Source organism: Electrophorus electricus, unplaced genomic scaffold (genome assembly GCF_041902795.1).
Source record: "Electrophorus electricus isolate QZ-2024a unplaced genomic scaffold, ASM4190279v1 Scaffold430, whole genome shotgun sequence".
NCBI classification, from domain to species: domain Eukaryota; kingdom Metazoa; phylum Chordata; class Actinopteri; order Gymnotiformes; family Gymnotidae; genus Electrophorus; species Electrophorus electricus.
Window position 1 is genome coordinate 7,367 of NW_027658726.1, and position 10,740 is coordinate 18,106.

A 10,740-nucleotide genomic window follows, 5' to 3' on the forward strand; every position below is an offset into this window, starting at 1 on the left:
TGTCCCTCCCTTGCTCCTCTGTGCTCATATGGTTAATAAAGTTCCTCTTTCATATCGACGTCGCTTCTCTTCCTGCTACCCACAGCCCTACAGTACCACGGGCTACATATGGAAATGTCCTCAGCTTTAAGATCAAAGTAACAAGTCGTGAGAGTTTTCTGACATGATGATAAATGTTTCACGTTTCGCATGTGATGATTTCTCTCTCTCTCCCTCTTTCCCTCCCCCCCTCTCTCTCTCCCTCTCCCCCCTCTCTCTCTCTCTCCCTCCCTCCCTCTCCCCCCTCTCTCTCTCTCTCCCTCCCTCCCTCTCCCCCCTCTCTCTCTCTCTCTCTCCCTCCCTCCCTCCCTCCCTCTCTCTCTCTCTCTCTCCCTCCCTCTCTCTCTCTCTCTCCCTCTCTCTCTCCCTCCCTCTCTCTCCCTCTCTCTCTCTCTCTCTCCCTCCCTCTCCCTCCCTCTCTCTCTCTCTCTCCCTCTCTCTCTCTCTCTCTCCCTCCACAGCCTCCTCATATCTTATGATAGTGATTCTGTAGCCCTATGGAAATATTCTGTTTAAAGTAAAAAAATTTAAGCACCAAATAATCTATTTGCAAGTTGGAACAAATTACTATTTACACTGATAAAAGAACAGAAGACAGGCACATCTATAAGTACTTTCACTAATATAAAACATATGGGGTTATAAAAACCTAAATAAAACAGTAATACACAAAAACTCAACTAGTACAGCTCTAGGACTCTAGATCCAATCTGACGTCATTTGAATTAAATCAAACCCATACAGGCCTTAGTTCTTCTGCACATATTCGACGCACACATACACAAAGTCCTGAATTGCATAACTGTTCTAGAAACAGGAGATGCCTTGTTTTGTGCTGTGCTCCACCCTGCAGTGCAATGACTGACACATCGAATTTCTGCTGGCATAACCGAGTTAGGAAATTGGTGGTGATACGTGTTGGCCCAGACAACTCACTGTATAATGGGTTGGAGGTACCAATTACGGTGACATGCAAGTTGACAATCAATCAATAACAATGACAGAAATCAATTCAGTTAAAAGAAAATCCATCACAATTACTGGGCCACCTTGACCACACATATTCAGAAAAGGTCATTTGAGTATGGAGATAAGGTTGTAAGAAAATTGATATATGCTCTGGCTTTTTGGTAGCCCATATTTTTGTATGTAAAACTAATAATAAGTTACTGTTTCACCACAGCTGGCTGTTAAAATGGCTATTTTCCTGCAGGATAAAGTAGAGCTCAATGAATCAGTGGTGATGGTTCAGAGAACAGAGCGACACTGCCAAACACATTCCACTCTCATTAGTTCCGCGTCTCCTTACCTACAAATGCCCGACTCAAAGACAACAACAAAATCTCCCCCAATCTTGCTGCAAAGACAGACTGGATTTGAAAAGAATGCTTTACAGCATGTAGTTCTAGGCACTCCACCCAAATAATGATAATAAAAATGATAATAATATTATAAAACTCTAGGTCCCTTTACAACACATTTAGGGACACAAAAACTGTTGGAAGAGGTGAGCTTGAAGACGAGACTTAAAGGATGGGACAGACGTACAGGGGTTTTCAACAAATGCCTGTAGCATTAGCAGACCAGGGGACATCCAGAAAGAGCGTAAGCCAGCCACAAGGTCTGCAAGGATCTGTAAACAAGTGTGTAAACATGTCTGCAAACAGCCTTCTCTCCCCACAGCCTGGGGGGGACTGGCGTCTCTGGAGCAGCGTATCGGGACCAACCCTTGGTCTAGAATGACAAAGGGACTCAACACACTCTCAGTTCTCTCGTGAGCCTGGATCATCCTGCATGCAAACACAAAGGTGCACACACACTTTGTCCTTACATGGATATATATATAATTTTTTTAATTTATTTTAATTTAGTAACAAGCATATCCCTGTTTCCTAGAGGAGGGGTTTTTCTAGAGCTGTCAGATCTCCCAGACATTTAGATCTTGACTGCCATCTTTTCAAACTGACAGAAACTGATAGCTTGGTGAATTCAAAAATATTTTTACATTTATACAGCTTCAGTTACCTCTGCACGAATGTTACACAAGCTTCCTGGAGTTTTGTTAACAGGCTCTCTTCTAAAAAAAAAATTACTCAGGAGTTAATAATTCAGAACAAATCCATTCATCAAGTGGTATTAGTTTCAAAGAAACGATTGGAGCTTTTAAACAGATACAGGAAGATTACACTGAATGACACGTCTTCATTCTGAAGCCTTCATTCATTTAATGAGATCTACAATAGTACCTCCACTCTGTGGGGTCTTATGACTTGGAAAACAAAGAAAATTATACAGCATGAATCATACCTGAATTACTTTTTATGATTTATGATAAATGAAAAGTCTACCCTTTATGAGAACCTAATATGTCGAATTTAAGTTGTATTTAAATTGCATTGAAAAATGCCGCAGCAAGCCATTCACTTTATTGATTAACAATCTATTTTAGAAGTAACAATCTCGCTGGTCAATATTACCTTTGCTTTCCTAGCCATGGCTTCAAATTAGTCGTGCTGAACGTGTTTGTTTTGACCCTCTGAATAAGTCAGCAGACGTGCGCTCCATGGTCCCTAAGCACACTGCGTTAAACAAGCCGTTTGAATATTGACAGAAAATGACATCGGGGGACCTGACAGACAGTCTATTATTCGGGGCGCGATACGTCTTAACGGATGGAAGGCAGGAGGGCGTGCAGTGAAGCGGCGACAGCCACGGCAGCGTTTCACAGATAAGGGTCAGAGCTGTACAAGTGCAATCCTCTGTGTAGCTTTTAAGGTAAAAGAGGAAAATAATAAAGAAACGAATATGCATAAAAAGATTCTTGATCTGAGTGAAATAGCCCGGCACGCTCCAGGCGCCGTAGAGCCGCAGAACAGGGCCACCGTTCATTTGGCATCATTAGTGTAAAGTTCCTCGAGCCCTAGGGAATCTGCCAGCACGCCGCCCTTAATGAGCTTTAATAAGGACGGCGCGGCGTCACACCCTACTGCACCTTTAAATCATGCCCCCTCTACTGCTACTATTTTCTAACTCCCGGATTTCTTTTGTCCCGGTATGTGCGTCTGCCGTTATACCCCCACACAGCGACAGGAGCGTGGGGGGAGCGGGGGTAAATCGCTCCCGTATTCCAGTAGCTTTCTGTCAATTAAAGTCCGGCATTTCATGCAGCCCGTCTCGCCGGTGGACCCAGGGACATTAGTGGCAGCCCCCGCTCCGTTCCGCTGGAAGTGCGTTTCACCCCAGCACTAGTGCCGGCATCCTCGGAAAACCTCGGATATTACCGACCTCATGAAAGATCCAACAGGCGTAGAACATTAACGGGAGCGCGTTTAATATTTGCAAAGCGTCCAGTGAAACTTGGCGGAATGGTCTTGCGGAATTAGCTAAGCACCACTCAGTATGCTTTTGATAGTCATTGGTATTCGCTGGCGGTCGTCTTATTGTCAGTAGCTTTGCCCAATTTTACTGCCTCGCATAAAATATTCCCCCTTTTAAAAGATTTACCACTTTTCTAGCATGCGCTGAATTTCAGCCTGAAATATCTGTGATACACATGTCCTACATATCTGAAAGAATAACAGTGAGCCTGAATACGGACTCGTTCTCTGGATCAATGATATTCCGTTGCATTTAAAAGCCTTTTGAATGCAAACGTCAGAAATTACTAATAGTTCAAAGTCTCCGTGAGTGTGTGTCCCAAATAAACCAGCCAGGCTGTTTCCAGGGACAAACCCGCTGGAGCCCAAGGGTTGTGTTACATAAACGTGACCTTTGCCCTGCGTGTTTTTGGCATCTTTAGAAAATGGTAAGGTAAGGGGGCCTAAGTCATTTCAGCCTCTGTAATAGCTGAAGGCAAAACTAACTAAATAATAAAGACAGATGACGCAATGCGCGTGCAGATGTTTTCTGCATCCAGCGTATCTATTTGCACCGCTACCGCCTAAAGATGATTATGATGTGATCATGAACCGCTCAGCCAATGCTTTGCCTTTTCTCTGACAGCTGCCTGGCCATATTGGCAAAGCTACTTTCAAAACAAACAGATTCACGTGCACGAACCCCGCGCATCCTCCGTTGAAACAACAGGAAAAGGAAGTGGGTGAAGCCAGATAAAAGTTCTTTCCCTCACAAGGACTTAGATTTGTACTCTTGGTGTGCTGGCCACTCTAAAAAGCTCCAGGTCACATGGCACATTAACTTTCCTTACTGTGTTTGGCTATTCAAACACAATACATCAATGCATGACATCAACACTAACAGCTTTGACTTCTGACCGGCACCTGGCCAGCTGCAGATAGAACTGCACACATCACTGGAAAAGACAGTAAAGCGTTACTTCCAGCACTGCATACGTCACTGGAAAAGACAGTATAGCGTTACTTCCAGCACTGCATACGTCACTGGAAAAGACAGTATAGCGTTACTTTCAGCACTGCATACGTCACTAGAAAAGACAGTAAAGCGTTACTTCCAGCACTGCACACGTCACTGGAAAAGACAGTAAAGCGTTACTTCCAGCACTGCATATGTCACTGGAAAAGACAGTATAGCGTTACTTCCAGCACTGCACACGTCACTGGAAAAGACAGTAAAGCGTTACTTCCAGCACTGCATACGTCACTAGAAAAGACAGTAAAGCGTTACTTCCAGCACTGCATACGTCACTGGAAAAGACAGTATAGCGTTACTTTCAGCACTGCATACGTCACTAGAAAAGACAGTAAAGCGTTACTTCCAGCACTGCACACGTCACTGGAAAAGACAGTATAGCATTACTTCCAGCACTGCATATGTCACTGGAAAAGACAGTAAAGCATTACTTCCAGCACTGCACACATCACTGGAAAAGACAGTAAAGCGTTACTTCCAGCACTGCATGTCACTGGAAAAGACAGTATAGCATTACTTCCAGCACTGCATACGTCACTAGAAAAGACAGTAAAGCGTTACTTCCAGCACTGCACACGTCACTGGAAAAGACAGTATAGCGTTACTTCCAGCACTGCACACGTCACTGTCAGTGCTGCTCCAGCCATGAACTCTCAGCTTTGATCCTGCACGCAGTGAACTGATTCATGGATAATTAATAACCACAGAGCCCATCTCTGAGCGAGGTCCTCCTGTCCCCTTATACATCTGCTTTTTGATCATGTTCCCCAGGACTCGAAGTGGCCAGCTTTTTGTTTGTTTGTTTTGACATTATTCTGAAGTGCTATACGATCGCTACCCTGAACCCCTGACATAGCCCACGCTGCTTCATGTGCACCCCTGCACAGCTACTGTGTGACTCACTACGCGTGGCAGCAACACTGGACTAGTGCAGAGAGGTTGGGAAGATGAAAATCAGCTTCTAAACTTGACCAGAGTGGTGTGGTGAAACTGACAACGAGGACAGGGGGGCAAATGTCAACGGATTCAGCCTCAGCTCGGTGGAAACGATTATGTGTTTTGTTCATGGCGACTGCAGATTTTCTGAGCAGAATGTAGTGTGAATGTGTGAATCTTTTGGGCTTAAAAAATGTCATATCTTCATAAATGAACAGCAGATGACAATACCCTCTCAACATCCCTGATTAGCCACAAATCCTGCGCCTCCATCACAGAGGCCGAGACGCAAGGTCCCAGATTACAAAACGGAGATTTACACAGACAAGTTAAACCACAAAGAAAGCCTCTCAGCTGGAGTCCGCTATAATCGCGTGTCGCCTCTCCGAGCTCCTCTGCCATTCACAGTGGTTTACGATGTGGAAAGTTCACAAGCGCTGACGTGACTTCTCGAGCTTGTCGTGCGTTTCAAGCACTGACGGTTATTTTCGGCATTTTAAATGTGGGTATAAATGAAGGTGGTTGTGATCCCATTGGAGAGGGAACGCAGCAGGGAGCGCCGAGCTGCGTCTAAAACACTTCTGTGAATATTCCCTCCCACTCCAAACGTCACCACCGGTCTGTTGGTCCTAATTCAATTTTTTTTTTAATGCTCGCTGCCAGTTTAGAGTTCATTACAGAAATTTTTATTAGGTAATCTCCCGCAACATAAAGGACCCTGCCTGCTGGGTCGGGTGATCCCGGTCCACAGAGACTGATAGGGATCCCTGGGAATGTCCCGAACGCCCCATGCCAGGCTGGGGAGACATTCCTCACACGCTGGCTGGAGGGGTTGCACAGACGAGTGTGCGTGGGCGCGCACACACACACACACACACACACACACACACACACACACAGTTGCGAATGTGTAGAACATCGACAGAGAACATCTGTGCTGGAGCGTGTCAACGTTGGCAAACTGCATCATATCACATCATGCTTGGGTGGGCGTGCGTCGCCGCTGAAATCCGGCCCCTCACGGCTCCGGCGCGCCGCTCGTTTAACAAAGCGAGATTAACGCGAGCACCGCGCTCGCCGTTCTCGGCCAGCACGCAGGGCTGCATGAAAGAACATCCTGAGAGATGAATACGCGGAGACATGCAGGCGGCCGCGACCATTGCAGCCCTGCGCTGAGGTGGCGTGAGCAGCAAGTGCATAAACACTGTAGCCTTTCGCTCAGCTCTGAGGAAGAGGAGCGCGTTGATGGAACAACAGTGACCCCTGCTGGAGGGAGCGTTTCTCGTCTCCCATAGGCTCCAGACGTGCCTTGAGAGAGAAAAAAAAAATCTCACAGACAGTTTGAACGGACAGACTTTAATGTTCTGAACAGCAAGGAGGATGACACAGGTCTGCTCAGAAGCTGTTTCCAGTGATCAGGGGGAGGGGACAGAGACCACACCCACCCTGCCACAGTCTCTTAGCTCCCTTAGTCTTCAGGAGGCAGAGCAGGGCTTCTGTCAGCGCCCTCAACGCTGGGCCAAACCACTGAGATGCAATACGGCTTCAGCTCCTCCTCCACCACGAAATCGGGGGCGTTGCTCATGAGGTCATGACCTCGGAAGGACTTGGGGAAGGCGATGACATCTCTGATGCTGGGAGAACCCACGATAATGGAGACCAGGCGGTCCAGGCCTGGAGAAGGAGAGCGAGGAGAGGAGTTAATGGGAACACCGGGAACGCTCGTGTTTGGAGCTGCGTTTCTCCAGCAGCTGCAGCAGGACTTTCGGACTCATTTCCGAAGGGCACACATGCGGCGTCTTGCTCGGCTCCTCCGACAGTCACAGCCCCGCCAAACAATCTCTGCTGGACAATCAGTTTTAGCTGGGAGCGTGACCAAAGACGGCCCACGTGACCAGATAACTTCAGAGAGCCTTTCAGTCATGGTGGCCCTGCTGTGATCTCATGGCTGCTCACTCAGCTCCCCCCCTCCCGACTGATGGATGTGTGGTGTGGGTGAGGAGCAGGTGACAGAGCAAGCTTACCTAACGCGATGCCCCCATGCGGAGGGGCTCCACACTCCAGAGCCTCCAGCAGATGTGTGAGGAGAACTACGTCCTCCTGTAACACAGGACACCGTGTTCAGGCTGAGGTGTCGGGGGAGGGGGCGGGTACTCAAGCTCCGACACGGCTCTCCGAGCGCCTTCGCACGGCCGTGACGGATCAGAACCGCACATAGCCAGCGGCCCACTTTAATGAGAATGTGAGACTAGCTTCACCAGACCTCTGTGCAGACCCACACACACACACAGAAAAATCACCATCACCTAGACTTTATGTTCCTTCTACCCACCTGCCAGCAACTAAACCCACAGTTAAAACCTTAAAAATAGCCTAGTGGGTTACCACGGCGACAGAGCTGCGAGCTGACTAAAGAGAGCGTTAAAGTGAGACAAGCACTCATGATGGAGTGCTGGAAAGCGCTGGAAGCGTCTGGCCGCCCGAGAGCCCGTGCGCACGCCCTCGCTTTCCTTCCTGACGGTGATACTTCACTTTGAGGACGTTCTGCAGGATGTAGCGCTGCTGGGCGGAGTTGTGTATGCGGATGGACCCTCCGCCCACCTCGCAGCCGTTCAGAACCAGGTCGTAGTGTTGCCCGCGCACCTGGGGGAGGGACACAGCGTTTCAGAGGGAGTAGCCACACAGAAGGAGTTCATGTGCAGAGCGCAGCACGGGACTGTCGCTGCCATTCTGGACGTATCCCTCCACTCAAAGTAGGTCATGATTACACCGAGTTCTTAAATGGAAAGGTCTGTGAAACCGTATAAGAATCATACAGACCGTACAGAATACCTCAGAACTAGCAAGCACTTTTCATACTCAAATTATAATAGTATCTGTATGTGTAAAAGATCTGTTTGAATCAAATATAAAAGTTGTAAGAATGTGAAAAAGAGAATATTTATCATCATTTATTTATATGTATTTACTTTAGTCACAGGAGCACAGCGTACAGTCCTGAATGTCCTGAAAGACACAGACCTTGTGGGGCTCTGAGTACAGCAGCGGGACGTCCTGGGGGACCGGGGCGGTGAAGGGGTGGTGGGCAGATTCCAGCTGCCCCGGGGCATCCTCTTTGGGCAAAAACAGGGGGAAGTCCACCACCCAGAGGAAGTGGAAGACGGCAGGATCGCGCACGCGCACGCCGTGACCCTCCAGCAGCTCGGCACACTGCAGTCTCAGTTTCCCCAGCAGGGGGCGCTGCAAGAGGGAAGCAAGGCAGCAGGAAGTCAATGGCAGCGGCTAAAACTCACGCCTGCCTCCACGACTTCAACAGCATTCCTGGAAATTCACGTAGAGTTCCAAGTCTCATCCAACACACCTGGTCTTGTCAATCGGTACCTTCTCGGGACCCTAAATCCTGGCTTGGGAATCTCACACAAGCAGGAAGAGAACTCGGCTGGGAGCCAGACCACAGTGACCACAGATTGGTGGCCACTGCTATGACAACAGTGAAGACAGAGATGCGATACACCATGTTCGGTAACTTTGCCTTCTCCTGATTTAGTGCCAGTCAGACATTTACACTGAGCGGCTTTGGACAGAACAGCTCAAACAGCAGAAAAATATTTGTACTGGAACATGCCCAGTAAAAATAGCTTCAGCCAAACCAAGCGCCGTATCCACATGTGTTATTACTGATTTCTGTTGTGATGCCATTTTAGCGATTTGGGAATTGGACTTTGAAATAATCACTGATGCTGATTCTGTTTACATAGTAATGGCATGTAGCTGAAACGTCACATAGCGCGCCAGAAACACCATGGGAAAATGCCACTATAAATACCCGCCCCTCAGAGCAAAGTGAGGTCATGTGACAAGAGCCATTAAATATCATTTCCAAACACACAAACGTTTCTTTGTGTGGCTTGAACTCAGCAAAAAATAAATAAATAATATTATTTATATTTATATATATATATATATATTTATATATATATATATATATATATATATATATATATATATATGAGAGACAACAGCAGGGAGAAAACAAAAAACAAAAAACGGCTCGCCAGCTCAGTGCAGGCCTTGTGCTCAGACATTAAAATTCTCCCTGCTGCCTCGGTTCAGAGAGTCTGCCACAGATGCCCGGCTGTCTCGCAGACCTGGGCACATGGTTGGTGTGTCCCCCGGCGCCAAGCACACCATCTGCACTGCCCGCGGCTACGAGGAAAACACCCCAAAGAAACAGGCCGTTTCCAAAGAAAAGTGATCAGACCACAGCAAGACTCACTTTCCAGCGAGACTTCACATGGAGCCGTCAGCCCTGGCTGGTGGGTGGATCTTTGAGATGACGGACAGGTAGTTGCTTGCAACAGGGCTGTTAAGCAGAAATGGGAGAGCTGAGACTAGGAGTCCCAATAGTTCGATCCCTAGCTACTCTAAACTGGCAAGTGTGCTACGTAGGGTCCCTCGTTCGCAAGTGTGCTACGTAGGGTCCCTCGTTCGCAAGTGTGCTACGTAGGGTCCCTCGTTCGCAAGTGTGCTACGTAGGGTCCCTCGTTCGCAAGTGTGCTACGTAGGGTCCCTCGTTCGCAAGTGTGCTACGTAGGGTCCCTCGTTCGCAAGTGTGCTACGTAGGGTCCCTCGTTCACAAGTTTCCTACGTAGGGTCCCTCGTTCACAAGTTTCCTACGTAGGGTCCCTCGTTCACAAGTCATTTCTGAAGTTCCGAGCCTCACTGAGGGGCATCTGCACCCGTTGAAAGGCTCAGCTGAACTGATCTGTTAAGTGGTAGTAGTTGAGAGCGCCTTTGAATCAGCACTAATATTCATACACAGTCTCCATCTCTTCATTAGCAGTTAGCATTTGTAGTCGAGCCTCTGCACTTGTTTCCAGATGATGTGTTTCTTTGACACCTAAAGAAGCATAGCATGGGAGCATAGCTGAGTGTGTGTGTGTGTGTGTGCGTGCCCACGTGTGTGTGTCTGTGTGTGTGCGGCGTGCGCCACTGCAGCGTCAGTCAGGCAATACACACCACCCGCTCGCGCGCTCCAGCGGTGAGGAGGAGCAGATCGCCAGCGTTGGCACGGGTCACACGCAGCAGCTGGTGGCGGGTCGTGGGCGCCAGCAGGCGACCGAGAGGAGACTTGAGCGAACCATCCTCCCTGACTACCATGGTGTCCACCTCCTACAACAGAGACATCAGACACAGCAAACACTTTAGACACCAAAGAGATATCAGACACGTCAGTCAGGGCAGAGATATCACAAAGAGCAGAGACATTAGGCAACAGAACTATCAGACACAGCACAGGCCACGTGCCTACGCACATACATGCACACAGACACACGCATACATAAACATTACATACAGAAACATAACTGAGCTATT

General features: G+C 48.0%; 1 protein-coding gene across 1 annotated transcript; it reads right to left on the bottom strand.

Moving 5' to 3' along the window:
- Nucleotides 1-6,704: 6,704 nt before the first annotated feature.
- LOC145656014 (aspartate--tRNA ligase, mitochondrial-like) lies at nucleotides 6,705-10,555 on the bottom strand. Its single transcript, XM_081709473.1, has 5 exons — nucleotides 10,384-10,555; nucleotides 8,386-8,604; nucleotides 7,897-8,007; nucleotides 7,389-7,464; nucleotides 6,705-7,038 (listed from the first exon to the last, which is right to left on the bottom strand). The coding sequence occupies exons 1-5, from the start codon at nucleotides 10,522-10,524 to the stop codon at nucleotides 6,833-6,835; spliced, it is 753 nt and encodes a 250-aa protein (XP_081565599.1). The 5' UTR covers nucleotides 10,525-10,555; the 3' UTR covers nucleotides 6,705-6,832.
- Nucleotides 10,556-10,740: the final 185 nt, after the last annotated feature.